We start from the raw sequence: 14,731 nt of genomic DNA on the forward strand, positions 1-14,731 counted from the left end.
TATTGCCAACTAAGTGGAAAAGTTTGAAGTTGGATACCTCAGCTTCCTGTCAGGCATCCACTGTCGGTGCCATATGGAATAGAGGTGCTTCCAGTTTATCCATTTTAAAATTAACTTAATCCATTCTTTAGAACAGAGCCGGGCAAGGAAATATGGTGTGATCCACATATACCGTTTTACATTTTCTAGTAACCACACTGCAAAAAATAAAAGCAATCAGACTGAATTACTTCTGGAGAGAAATTTGATTATATAAAAGTACTGGAACTCATCAATATATAAAAATGTAAAATTTCAGCATGCAATGAAAATGATCGTTATGAGCTATTTTACATTCATTTTCATTATACATGCTTGAAATTTAGGGTGCTGATTCACCTAATCATGGTGGATCGTTACTTGGGTGACTGTTCTTAACAATCAGTTCAGACTAATCAAATTTCAAATGCTCTCCAGCCACGTGTGGCTAGTGTTGCCTGCATTGGAGAGTACAGCTCTAGACCGGAACACAGAATTCTCACATAACTTACTAGAGAAGGAAACCGGGACACTCCGAGGGGAACTGACCTGCCTAGGGTTAGGCAATTCAGTGGCTTGAATGGTGGTCACTTCCATACACCCATGTCACAATTTCTACCACCTATAAATGCTATTCTGCTTTGTTGTTTGTGAAGCTAGCCTTTTGATGCCTGAGGCATCTCTCTAAAGTAACCTACAAATGGTATCTTATTTAGAAAAAGTCTTCCTGGTAATTAACATAGGGATATTGGGATAAAGAGATCATTCAGATTAATGGGTGAGCAGTGAGTAAGTCCAATGAGCAGTAAGTGTCCATGTAAGACACACACACGGAAGTCAGAGAGAAGAGAAGAGAGACACACTAGGGAATAGGATCACAAAGGCAGAGAAAGATGTGACACAGACAGCCACCAGAAGCAGGGACAGAGAGAGGGGAAGGGTCCTATCTGAGTCTTCCAGAGAGAACGTGGTTTAGAATTTTAAAACATTCTTTTTATTTTATGTGTATGAGTGTTGTGCCTGCCTGTATGTATGTGTACCCATGCATGTGCTTGGTGCCTAAGTAGGTCAAAGAGGTTCTAGGAACTATTGACACTGGAGTTATGGTGCTGTAAGCCACCATGTAGATGCTGGGACCTGCACCCAGGTCCTTTACATCAAGTATGCTTAACTACTGAGCCATCTCTCCAGTCTCTGATTTAGAGTTTTTACCCTCTGTTAAATGTAACAACAATGCACTTCTATCTGTAGCCACTCCATTTTGTGATTTTTTTGGCTGCTGTAGAATTCATGTACTCAACATTAAGAATGAACTCTGGTTTGAAGACACCCTGACTCCATTACAATGCAGGACAACCTGTTTCCCTTTACGTCTGATGTCTACCAAATGCCCAGCGTTTACTCCTTAATGGGTAGAGGTGACCAGAATGGGGGCCCGGAGACCTGGACACACACATTCATTTTCTGCTCTTCAGGCTTGTGGAACACCATGTCATGTTGTCCTCCCTTGCTTCATCGTTTTAAAGGACCTCTCCACTGCTCTCTCTGCCTCCATTCTCCTTGTCTAAAGCCTTTTCCCATGTGGTATCCAGGGTGATCTTTAAGAGGAACCTGTGTTGTATCAGGCCACATCTCATTGTTTAATAGTTGCTGCCTCTCTTCTCTTCTCTTCTCTTCTCTTCTCTTCTCTTCTCTTCTCTTCTCTTCTCTTCTCTTCTCTTCTCTTCTCTTCTCTCCTCTCCTCTCCTCTCCTCTCCTCTCCTCTCCTCTTCCTTTCTTTTCCTTTCCTTTCTTTTCTTTTCCTTCCTTCCTTGCTTGCTTCCGTCCTTGCTTGCTTTCTTCCTTCCTTCTTTCCTCCCTCCCTCTCCCTCTCCCTCTCCCTCTCCCTCTCCCTCTCCCTCTCCCTCTCCCTCTCCCTCTCCCTCTCCCTCTCCCTCTCCCTCTCCCTCTCCCTCTCCCTCTCCCTCTCCCTCTCCCTCTCTCTCTTTCTTTTTTTGAGACAGGGTTTCCCTGTACAGCCCTGGCTGTCCTGGAACTCACTCTGTAGACCAGGCTGGCCTCAAACTCAGTAATCTGCCTGCCTCTGCCTCCCAAGTTCTGGGATTAAAGGCGTGTGCCACCACCGCCCAGCACTGCTGCCTCTTTTCTATCTCAGACACAGAGACCACCTTGCTTTTGTCCAGCACGATGAGCTAAATCCTTTGTCATTATTCTTTTATCTATTTAGAAAATTCTAGCCTCAGACAGGGCCATGGTTGCTCACCATCACTTCATTCAAGCTTTCTCTTAGATAAGCCTAGTTATAAAGGGCTTCCTTGGATACTGTTATTTTTTTCACCATAATTTATAATTTATGATTATATGATTCATTTTTATTTACAGGACAGATTTCACACCACTTGGTAGAGATTTGTTAATTGATAGATTATCATTCCTCAGTCTCATTAATTGGTTCATACGTTCCATGAAGGCAGAACCTTTTATCTGGCTTATTTTAGTGTCTGGAATGGCACATGTAATTTTTGTTGAACGAGTGAACAAATGAATAGATGAACTCAGAGATGCAAGCTCCATTGTCTCCCACCACCAGAGAACTTATAATTTGGATATTTAGGTAAAATACTATAGTGTGAACAATAAAAAGAAAGGAAGATCACTGGGCTGGCAAAACAAAACAAAACAAAACAAAACAAAACAAAACAAAACAAAACAAAAACCAGTATTCAAAGGCCACAGTTTGAACTTTAACCTGTAGATATCTGGGTCCTCTGGGAACCTGAGTCTCCAGCCTCTCTTCACACAGCTCTTCCAGGAATGGAATGGCTTTTAGGACAGCAGCAATGCGGCTCCAGGCCTAGACACCATGAGGTAGTTTGTTGTTACAGACCAAAGTCACTCAGAGCACTTGGTTCAAAAGACAGGATGTGGGCTGTGAGCCTCCAGTTCATCTTTCAAAGGAAATCTCCTTCAGCAGCAATGTCTCCTGGGATGTTTTCCCAAGTCTCCCTGGGAGGTGCTGGAGCCTCTCAAAAGACTAAGAATAGCCAGGGACATCCAGTTTCCCAAACATGCCAACCTTAAAAGTGAATGCCTTTTTCCCCCTTGTTACCTTTGCATTACTATGTAGGGGAAGGACACTGTATTATTATAGGTATATAGCTCACCATGCAGTTGCTAGACACCTCACTGTGACTCTCTGCTCAGGAGCTCCCAGTAGGAATTGTCAGAGTGGTATCCAGGCTCTGCCACTACAGAGGCCCAACCCTTTGTCACCAGTGCACTTTGTAGTCTGGACAGCCTCCATTGTACAACCCCGAGACTGTGTACCCCTTACTCACTTCCATCTAATTTTGCTTATTCACAGAACTTACCTGGTCTATACAGGTTATGGTTGTGACCGAATGAGACAGTGCACAAGCCTCCCTGACACCCTGTATGTTTAGTTTTAATTTTTGCACATTTACAGGTCATGCATGGTACAGGTAACCTTCTTCCATTCTGTTACTTACTCAAGCAGTGCTCACTGGGCTTGTAGGAGCTGTCAGATGCTAAACTCAACACCAGGAGACATGAAGGTGTCATTAACAATGCCGGGGACGTGTGGAAGAGTTCGGTCAGATGCCATTTTTCATCCCCAGGCTGTAGAGCATCACACCAGAGGGAGATTTAGATGCAGTGCCTTATATAACATGCAATGTCGTATCATTGGTTATCTTCCCATCCTTCAAGTGGCATCAAGGGGAGTATGGCGTTGGATATTAATGTTCCCTGAACATTTGAAATCTCTCCTAACAAATACAAGAAGGCCCCAGGTGTGAGGACAGCACCTGGGGAGATCTTAACCCACACAAACCTAGGTATTTCCAATCACATAGACTTTTGTTTTAACAGACTGCACAAGTATGACCAGAAGGGACAAAAGTGAATGAAATGTAGGGAAACGCTCATTTATTAAATTTGTCTCCTGTCATCATTAGCCCAGCCATTTTGGGGTTGGGGAAACTGTCTTTTTGTGGAGAGAGTTCTAAGTGTTCGAGCAAGTGGAGACAAGTCTTTGTGGTGGATATATACATATATACATATGCATATATGTATAGTCCTCCCCTACCTCTGCAGACCTTGGTGTGTGTGTGTGTGTGTGTGTGTGGCCACAGGCCTTTCCGGATGAGTGACAATGAAAGCCCATCCCTCCAGGAGACGCATGCCGAATGACCAATGGGATGATGGATGGAGGGTGCTGGGTACCAGTCTCTGCAGAGGCCAAGGTGAAACTGGCTGCTTCCAGCCTGTTCAACCCTCATCTCCTTGAGCCCCTTGGGTCCTTAGGCGTTTGGTCATTGCTGGATCAACCGAGGTGCTCATCTTAACGCACCCCAGGGCCTAGGACAGGGTGCCAGGGGCGCGGCTCAGATCTGTCCAGCGCAGACTGCGGTCCTCGCGCCGCAGCGCTGCGGCTAAGAACACTTGGCTGGGAGGCCTGCGGGTTGCGGTGTACGTGTATGTGTGTGTGTGTGTCTGTGTGTGTCTCTGCTGGTGGTACTGGTGGTGCCGATATGTAAAGCAGCTGGCGGCTCTGGGCGGGGCCTGGGTTTCATGCAAATGAGGGAGGCGGGGTTACACTGGGGCTCCGCCTCCCTCCCCCGCAGCTGGGGCCAGCGGTGCCAAGCACAGCTGGACCAGCGGCAGCAGCTGGGCGAGTGACAGCCCAGCTACGCGCGCGCGGCCGCCGCCAGAGCCGGCGCGAAGGGGCAGCGCGGCCCTGCGGTCCCCGGGCGGCAGCAGCGGCCGCCTAGTCCCGCGCCTTTCCGGGCTTGCAGCCCCGCGGTCCCGCCGCCCCGGGGCCGCCACCTCTCGGGGCTCCCCCCAGTCCCCGCGCGCGCAAGATGGCTGACCCGGCTGCGGGGCCGCCGCCGAGCGAGGGCGAGGAGAGCACAGTGCGCTTCGCCCGCAAAGGCGCCCTCCGGCAGAAGAACGTGCACGAGGTGAAGAACCACAAATTCACCGCCCGCTTCTTCAAGCAGCCCACCTTCTGCAGCCACTGCACCGACTTCATCTGGTGAGAGTGCGCCGCGCGGGCCACCTGCCTGGGGCCCTAGAGGGCAGCGACACGCATGGGGACCCCTGTTGTTGCCCCCGGGGGGAGGAGCCGTGTGATCACCCCCATCCCGCTGGACCCTTATGCCCTGCGCTCCCGGATGGCCAGTCCCTCAGGTGCTGGGTTCTCTGCTCCCAGACGGCTGGCCGCCAGGCGCCTTCTGCCCTCTTGCACTCTGTCGCCCGAGCGCCTAGGGACAGCGCTGCAGGCGCCTTTTCGACACCTGGCTCAGGGCTCAGTGTGGCTGTCCCTCCTCGGCAGGGCAGCTCCGCGGGTGTCTTTCTCGCCTGAGGTTCCCGATCTTTCTGCCTCCTTCCGGGCTCGAGGAGCTCTCACCCTCACCCCTCCTTTCCGGGGCAGCTCTCTGGGGTGTCCTCTACTTCCCCGGGGCGTGGAGCATCCTTCCCTCTGCGTCCCTAGAGCAGTGCCCTGGGTTATCTCTTACTTCGCCTCCAGAGTCTTGAGCACCCCTTTCATTCCTTGGTTCTCACCCTCAAGTCGCTGCAGGGCCCCTTTCTTCCCTCTGCCCCTCCAAGCATGGGGGGACCTTCCCCCCGCCCCCTAGCCCCTCAGGTGTTACCACCGTGGTGAAGTCCCTATCATCCTCCCCCTAGACAGGTCCTTTTCTCTTTCCTTGAGGGTACTCCCGGCATCTCCTTGGGCAAATATCCAGCCCGCCTTCCGCCCCCACCCGGGCGGAAATGCACCCTCGCATCCTGCCACCTGGTGGTCGTGGTCGCCTCTGTACTGCAGGGGAGATGTGAGGTGGGGGTTACTGCCAAGCTCCGGTAGTGTACCTCCCAATCCCATCCAAGGTGGAAGACACCTTGGAGACCAGGCTGTAGCTAGGAGGTTGCCCCTGGGGTAGAGGGACAGTGGGAAGGGAGAGGGCGACTGTGTGAAACTAGCTGGTAACTGGACCCCTCAGACTGATACTCCCTCTTGTGCTTTTACAGGGGCTTCGGGAAGCAGGGATTCCAGTGTCAAGGTAGGCTTTGTGGCGCTGTGGATGCCGATGGTGGGAAGAGAGAGTAATACAGACTTCAAAGACGTGGCCGAGTTAGGCAGAGTGAAGTAATCCTGCCTGTCAGAGTGACCTCCCAGGCTAGGAATCCTTCACCACCAAAGGGTCCTTTTAAGGGGTGTGTATTTGGGCCAGAGATGCACCATCCAGGAAAGGCCAGTGGAGCTCCTGGAAGGCCCTAAAAGTCAAAAAGTGCATCCATCCCGCTGCTATCTGAGCATTCTCTCAGGACTGCCAGCCCTGCTTAAGAAATGAAATGTCTTCAAGGACTCTTGTGTGTGGAGGGAACCTCTTTCTTCCTAATTCCAGCCCTTTCTTGCTCATTGCTCTCCCTTACCTCCCAGTAGGAGGGTCTGCCTCTTTCCCCTGCTTTGCAGGTGGCTGCCATCTGCAGATGGCGCATCCCCCTAGAAAAGCAACTGTGGTTTCCCCTGGGCCTCCTCTCTCTTTGAAAGCGGTGGTTCCAGATGGGGTGCCTCTGGGATCCTGCCTGAGGTTGCCCTTTTTAACATCTGAGGAGGCACAAGAAGGACTCCAAGAGACTCCTTACCTGGGTTCTTGATTCTAGCTCAAGAGCCATGATTTTAACCAGGGGTACCTAATCAAATATCAGAGACTTGGTGGCCTCTCTTATCTCTAGGGTTTGTGCCTACAAGATGGACTGTGGACTGAGGAATGTAGCTCAGGAGAGTGCCTGCTTTGTTCCAGAGAGGCTCTGATGCAAAATGGGAGAGGGGGAAAGATAGGTTTTAAATTGAATCTCTAAAGATGTGGCCTTGTTTAACCCTTAGAATGCCATAAATAGTTTGTGAATTTCTCTCTCCCCTCTGTCTCTGTCTCTGTCTCTGTCTCTGTCTCTGTCTGTCTGTCTGTCTGTCTGTCTGTCTGTCTGTCTGTCTGTCTCTGTCTGTCTGTCTCTCTGTCTTTCTCTCTCTGTCTCTCTCTCTGTCTCTCTCTCTGTCTCTCTCTCTCTCTCTCTCTCTCTCTCTCTCTCTCTCACACACACACACACACACACACAGCATTCAACTTGTTGAATACTGACTCTACTTTCATGCTGAATCGATCATTTGGAACTGAGGTCATCCCTTTACCAATGAGCAGACATTCGAGGCTATGTCTCTGTTCAACACTGGCCTTCTACAATTCTGACCCCCTTTGCCTCTTGAATTTACAGGGTTGTTTTGCCCCTCTCTCTCCCTTTAAGCCAGGTGTGGTTGGGTTTGGTCAGAAGTGGTTCTGCATCTTCTCCTCCCAACACCTCCTCCCCCTCCTACCTTTTCCCTCCCCTTCCTATCCCCCCCTTCCCCGTTCTCACTCAGATTCACTTTGTGCCCAGACTGACCTTGTCCTGGAAGCTTTTCTGTCTTTCTTTGTTAGTCTCCCAGGTGTTGGGAATACAGGTATTCTCAGGGTCGAATTGCCATCCTCCACCCTGTGAACTGGCCTTAAATCTGGAGAGGAAAGCGTGTGGGTGTGGAATAGCCTGAAGTGAGACAGTAGTGCCCATGGATAACTTTGCTTTGCACCATTGCGCTGCATGCAAAATCAAAAGACCCCAGTGCTCAGAGGTGGCTTTGGGACATGCATGGGCCTGGCTGCCCTAAGCTGAAGGCTTTTACTGAGTTCTGGAGTGGGACAGGAAGTTTCCAGCCTCCTCTGCTGAGATCCAGAGCCTCAGTTTTATACAGTACATGGAAGGACTGCCAAGTCCCTGCCGGTGGCAACGAGTCAGGCCAGTGGCACCGTCTGGATGGTTTTCTAGAACTTGTCTCTCTTAAACACAGCACCGAGAGTGGCTCGGTGTGGGGAATGTGGAATCTGTGAGGTTGCCTTTCACTCGCATGAATTGGTTTCTGTTTTTGTCTCTTGTCGAGGTCAGGGGTGATTTTTTAAACCCTGCTTCTGTGGCTCTCCTGTGCCACCTGCTCTCTGTTATTGATGGCTGGGAAAGTCAGCTTTGGAATGTGCGGGGGACTGCACATATGGAGCAGGAGATCCTTTTATTCAAAGCCTAGGATTTTTTTTTTTTTTTGGCACAATGAGAAAAAAATCAGAATGAAAGTTTTCAAGAAGTATGATTAACTTTAGGAATAAGACTTTTTCAGAAGCTGGCAGTGCGTTTGCCTCGTGTGCTCGACTCCCTGGGTTCCTGGGAACAAAAGGAAAGGGGAGGGGTGAAAGGTATTTTCAAAATCATTTCTCTTTTCATTTTTTCACCCCTTAGCTCTCTGAACATCTGGCCCTCTGTTACTGCGTTGATGGGCTACTCCATCTGACTTGGAGTGGGTAGGAGGAAGGAGGGGGTGGGGTAGATTCATGGGCCCTGAGCTGAGCTGCTTAGAGTGGGACACAGCCTAGAAGGCAGGGAGGGAGTTTATCACTGGTACCCAGTGTTGCTTGGAACTAATTCTGGAACCACAGACGAGCTCCTTTTATAGGATTATTTTCAGTACCTGGTGCCTGATATCTTACCTTAAAGTGAATTTACTTAAAGTAGGACCAACATTATAATAGAAAACAAACAGAGTTTATTCTTTTACCTAAGTCAACAGTTCAGAGATCTGGTCCTTCAGTTTTCTATGATGCTGTCCCAGGGAGCAATAGTTATCTCACAGCTCAAGAAGATACTGGATTCTCCAGGCACCAGGCCTCCTTTTAGCCAGCTGGGACAGGAAAGGGACAAAAGAAGTCAAAAGACACATCATTTTCAGTGGCTCTTAGGGATGTTGCCTAGAGAGAATTGGCTATATACTCGGTATATATTGGCTAGAGTAGAACCCAATGAATGTCCACGTCTCGTTCCGAGCAAACCTAGAGGACAGTAGTGTTCAGCTCAGGTAGCACGTTCCCAGCCAACAGCGGAGGGAGGGAAGGATGTTTCCATCTCAAAGGTGGAGGAAGCAGAGATTGGCTAACCCCTCAGGATGGTGTGGGAGGATCCCAAGATTAAGATGCCCTTGTCACTGCCCCAATGCTCCAGTAGCTGTCATGGAAATCGGGGTGCAGGACAGAGCATCCAGGAACCACAGGGAACCACAGATTTTTATAGACTTGGGAAGCTTTCTTAAGAACAGACTTCTGGCTTTTGTACAGCTAAAGGACAAAACTCTCGGTTAACTGCCACTGATTTACCCACCCTCCTCCTTCTCTCTTTGATAATGCCTCAGCTGACAGAGGATCCCTCTTGTGAAATTGCACACAATTTTGGATTAGAAATGGGACCCATTATGCCACAGGACAAACCTTTCTTTCTCCAAGGCACTCTTTTAACAACCCTAGAACCTGCACGCTGTGCTTAAATTCTAATCAACTCACTAATCACTGGGAGGATTTCAACTTTTATCCAAAGAAAGACTTTGCAGTTTGGCAGAGAGGAAACTTTTCTCTTTTTTTGTTAAAGGAAGTCATTTCAGTAGAAATAGAGAAGCATTAAGATGTTCAGATCTAGGTGTTTAAAGCACGTGGTTGGAACCAGACAGACGTGGACTCTGATCCCTCATCTTCTATCTGCTCACGGTGTGACCTTGGGGAGTCCATCCCCACACTGTAACCTTGCTCGCCATCTTGGTGAAAGAGGACACAGTGTCTCCTTTGTAGAGCTCTGGGGTAAAGTAAGTAGCTAAGGAGAAATATCCACCGTGAGAGTAAACAACTCAAAGTAAGATGATCGTCAGGACTTGATTAATGGTGGGAAAGTGTGCCGAAGCAGGGCAGAGCTGACTGGAACTCGGGAAATGACTGTGCCTGTTTCATGTGCTCAGATGGGTGTGTTTCTATGAGACTTAGGGTAATCCAGCCAGTAGATACTTCAGTGTCTGGGCCCAGAGCACACGGTTTCCCTCATGAGAAAGATCTGAACTTGCCTTGGACTCTCAAAAAGCCCGGGGCCACTGTTTTTCTGACTATAAAGAACTAGACTTAAGGATTCTAACAAGAAAGCCCTTTTACCTTCCCTTGGTGAATTCGAAAACATGTCTTTAACTTCTTGTTTGAATTATTTAAAAAAGAGAGAAAACAAACTAAGTGTCACATGAACCTACAGCTGTCGTCTTCCCTCAATAGATACGCTATAGAAGACAAGTTTTAATGTAGTTTATTGTTAACATATACAGATTAGAATATGCAATTAAAACAATAATCAACCATTATATGAATTGGGGCTAGGGGTGGCTCAGTGGAAGTACATGCAAGGTCTTGGGTGCTATCCTCCACCTTGAAAAACAAAAGGACATGGGAAATATTAACTCAAAGGTCATTTCATTTTGCCACACCTGTCTCTGGGTACTTATATTGTTACACTGAGTAGTATGGGTTGAACTTTCTCAGTCAACTGAGAATCAGCAAGGCACACTGCAAAGTGGTAACCATGGCCTGGGTGGCTTTTCCCCTTCCCCTGAAGCTTCGTTACTGAACAGTGGAAGACCTTCCCAAGTAAATACAGAAAATATGACCTTTGGAAATATGGTTGGTGTGATAAACAAGTTCTTGACACTAATACAAAAATATATTATTTCCAATACTAGTGATTCTCCAGGCCCCACCTGGTCCAGATAAGCATGTAGATAGTGCATCAGCATCAGCGTGCAAAGCCACGAGAGTGTGACTGGTCAGAGACAGCTGAGCATTTGATGTGAATTTATATAGGGCTGGAGAGGTGGCTTAGCGACTCAGAGAGTACACTGCTCCTGCAGAGGACCCAGAGTCAGCTCCCATCACCCACAGCAGGTGACCCACAGCAGGTGACTCACTGGTAACTGCATCTCCAAGGGGACACTATGCTTCCAGTCTCTGTAGGTGCCTGCATTCACATGTATGTGCCCTGCCCCATACACATAATTCAAGATAATAAAAAATAATCTTAAAGAGAAAATGACTGACATCCATGTTGATATTGGAGTCTTCCCTTCCTCGGCCTCTCCCTGTTTCTCTTCCTCTCTGTCTCTATTTCCATCCCCACCGCACATGTGCACACACATACAAAAATAGATCTGTATGTCATAAGCTTGAGATTATGCATGGTGCTACTTTTCAGCCATGCAGAGTTCCGTCATCAAGTACCACTTCAAACTCATGTCTGCTCTTCTGATTCTGCAGACCAGTCTGTTCTTGGTAGGCAGCAGGACGAGCTAGAAAGTTCACCTCCTAGGTTGATGCTTTCCAATGCCAGGGCCCTTGCCAGTTTCCAGATTTTTTTTTTTTTTTGTAGTATGAAATTATTGACTTCATTCATTCAGTCTCTCTAGTTGAAGCTGTGTGATATTCCATAGATGGAATGTTAGACCTTTTTTATGGAGACTACAGCATCCCCAGTGTTTATGTATGACATTTGGAAGTGTGATGTCTGCTTGAAAAGCCTGTAGGAAATTTGTCTTTTAACCATACACACCCGTTTACCTACATTCTCACATATCCATTCATGCATGCGTGCATGCATACAGCATCCATCCTATCCTTCTATCCATCCAACCAAGCGTCCTTTAAAAACGTATCCAGTCACTAACTTCTATGTGTGTGGAATAAGTTTAGATGACAGCACCCAACATTGAATGCTACTCTGAACGTCCCTCATGTGGTAGTATAGGAAGGAGAGATATGACTTACAACAAATGATTTTTTTTAACCAATATCTAATTTTACCTTGATGGAAATCTACCAGATGCTATGAGAATGGTTCATGAGAGGCTAACCTATGAAATGTTTCAAGGTAGAGTTGGGGTCATTCTAGCTAAGAATTAAGCAGCCCAAATTCTCACTCTCCATTCTGAGTTGTCAAGGATCCAGAGCTAACAACCTGCATTGTGATGTATGTAAAGATATGCATTATCTCAGAGACATTCTTGGGGGAGCCCCCAGCTTTCTCTTTGTATGGTTACCTATCAGGAGAGACTCCTTAGACAAGGGACCTCAAGATGAAGTCTTAGCGTGACAGCCAGAGTGCTCCAGATCCCCACAGTAACTCAGATAATGAGCTGACTTCCCTTTTTGTCTAGGGGTTACAGTTTGAGGTGGCTGTTCTAAAGCAGAGAAATCAGACAATCTCAGGGGTGGTAGATCAAGTCAGCTGGTAGATGGGAATGTAAATACAAAGAAAGAGTGGGCATAGAGGGATTTGTCAGCTGAAATACAGTTTCAGGGACTTAAGGCTGTGTGCATTGCCGCAGATACTATACGGTACCAGTCCTCTGCCTTTCAGTTTCTTTCTCTTTTGGAAGTGATGTTTTTGAAGTAGTTTCATGGTTAACAGCATTGAAGCACACATGGAGAAAGATGCTGTGTTGGCTCTCTTCCCATCTTTCTGATTTCATTTGGGAGAGTGCTTCACATTGGTGCTAACATGTCTTTCATGACTACACAGATCTGCAGCCCAGTAAATATCCACCGAGCATTCTCAGTGAGAGCGGGAGGGCATTTTCATTTGTTCCTGCAGAGCACCTTGCTTCTTTGATGATTCATTTGTTTTCCGCAGTTACCCACCACTGAGTCAGTCCTGTTCTACCCCTGCCTTTGGTTTACTACTAGCTGCACCTCCTTGGGACCAGGCAAGGGGTGCTTCAGTGATTTTCTTGGAAGTTCTCAGATGTGCTGGAGGAAGTTCAGAGATCCAGATGTCTCAGCCTTCTGCGTTCTGAGTGGTGAGATTACAGGCACTTGCCACCAGTGATTCTGTCTCTCCATGACTCTGTTCCTTATGGGCAGGTAAAATATAATTCTAAGAAGAAAATACCCATCGGGCTGTTTGCCTACTTCTTTCTCCATCCATCCCAGTTATACACTCATGCATTGAGATCCTATCACATATCAGGTGCCGTTCCAGGCACTGGAAGCAGAGTAAGGAACAGAGTACCTGCCTTCATGGAATTAGCATCAAAATAGAAGGACAAGAATATAGAGAGCGTAGAATGAACACATAGTACACAGCTACATTGCAGTAGGGACGTTAAAGAGAAAGAAGACACAGTTCTTGTGAAGGAAGTTTGTCACAAGGCTGGTTAGTTCTGATATGTACTCCAAAGTGCTCTACAAAGGGTGTAAAGACACTCAGGGTGGCCTTGGTATTCCTTGGGGAGAGGTAGAGAGGATTACATAGATGAGGTGACATTTGAGAACAGTTTTACCATAAGAGTAGGAGTTCCTAGAGTGACAAGGGGGTGGGGACAGAAGAGAGTACATGTGGAGCTATGGAGGAGAGAGAACAGGGTGCCTACAGGGAACAGGAAGAAGGCTGTGTGGGAGGAGCTGGTGGGAGATGACGGTCACAGAGTCATGCCCTAATGTTTGGATCTGGTATAGGCAGCCTGGCCACTAGGAAGGGTTTGTTGTCATTGTCTTGAGGTGGTGTGTGTGTGTGTGTGTGTGTGTGTGTGTGTGTGGACGTGGCCAAATGCTTCTAACCAGCATGAGATGCCGTTTGAAACAGTCAGCTGTGACTCAGATCCTGAAGCTGCAGGCTTTGGAGGTCAGCTGAGAATGGAGGACACAGCTCCTGAGGGGTGATAGGGACACAGCAGCTGAGTGCACAGGGACCCCTGTTATGTTTTGAATCCTAAAGAGACATTTGGAATTTCATGTCCACCATATTGTTGACTGTTCTATTTTGGGGGTGGTGGTGGTTACTAGGTTATTTTTGTGGTGCTAACAATAGGGATGCCTCTCTTCATTGCGTCCTTTGGCGCAGAGGACCATGGAAATGATTCTTCCTTTGAAAGGAGTCCTCCCACTCCTCTCTTTCTGTGCTGCTGCCAATCACCCAACAGCACATGCCGATGGAGCACGTGTGGGGCAATGGTGACAGGTATGTGCTTGGGGGACAGAAAAGGTTTTGGTTGAGGGCCGTGGAGCTGCGTAAGGGGGCTTGCTGTGCAAGCATGGGAGACTGAGTTTGAATCCTTGTAACCTAGGAGTTGCACAGGGCAGAGACAAGGATCTCTGCAGCTTGCTGACCACCAGTGTAGCTCCAGGTTCAGTGAGAGACTGTCTCAATGGAATAATGGATGGAACAGGACACTGGGTATCCTCTTTTGCCTTCCACATGCATGTGGACATACCCACCTGCATGTCCATATATGTGCATGTGCACATGCCCAAAGAAGTGGGGGGTTTGGCTTAAATCTTGGTCTCTTACTATGGACCTTGACTTAGCCACTTGAGGCTTCTGTTTCCTCATAGGTACAGGGAAGTGGAAACAGGATCTGGTTTCCAGGGCTCTTGTCAAGTGTTCCATGGGCATCTTGGCTGACACACAGAAGGCTGTTCATGCGTGGTGGGTGTTGCTCTTCTTGGTTGGGTCCTCTCCTTGTCCTTTCTGGGGCTGTGAGATGAGTCCTCCCTGTGAGGAGGTGACTGGGAAGTGGACATGCTGACCCTGCCTGCTTGGCAGCTGACCATGGAGCTGAGAGAGCACACAGCTCAGCAGGGACAAGAGAGGTGATGTGAGAAGGGCTGAGTGTCAGGCTTTCTCAGAACCTCTTCCTGCCTAGTGGTGCTTTAATTAATTGAATTGAGACCGGTGGGTGAGTCCCATCTGCCCACTTTTGAAAATGTATTGATAGCGTTTCAACATCAAACAGATTTCAGATTCTTCACTTTCCCTT

The 14,731-nt window shown here is 48.0% G+C and overlaps 1 protein-coding gene and 1 long non-coding RNA gene across 4 annotated transcripts in view; one reads left to right on the top strand and one right to left on the bottom strand.

Annotated features, from left to right (window-relative positions):
• Positions 1-4,660: 4,660 nt before the first annotated feature.
• Prkcb (protein kinase C, beta) overlaps positions 4,661-14,731 on the top strand; it is a 345,299-nt gene continuing 335,228 nt past the window's right edge. For 2 of the 3 annotated variants that reach the window (NM_008855.2, NM_001316672.1), the window contains exons 1-2: positions 4,682-5,074; positions 6,070-6,101. In NM_008855.2, the coding sequence (NP_032881.1) occupies positions 4,902-5,074; positions 6,070-6,101 (205 nt within the window). In that variant the 5' untranslated portion in view covers positions 4,682-4,901. Of the gene's footprint in view, positions 5,075-6,069; positions 6,102-14,731 lie in introns of all 3 variants that reach the window. The other variant, XM_030242217.1, reaches the window with a different exon arrangement.
• Gm51497 lies at positions 6,193-11,906 on the bottom strand. Its single transcript, XR_003946872.1, has 3 exons — positions 11,778-11,906; positions 8,681-8,803; positions 6,193-8,289 (listed from the first exon to the last, which is right to left on the bottom strand). It is a non-coding gene; the product is annotated as a predicted gene, 51497 (long non-coding RNA).

This window comes from Mus musculus, chromosome 7, assembly GCF_000001635.26.
Source record: "Mus musculus strain C57BL/6J chromosome 7, GRCm38.p6 C57BL/6J".
NCBI lineage: Eukaryota > Metazoa > Chordata > Mammalia > Rodentia > Muridae > Mus > Mus musculus.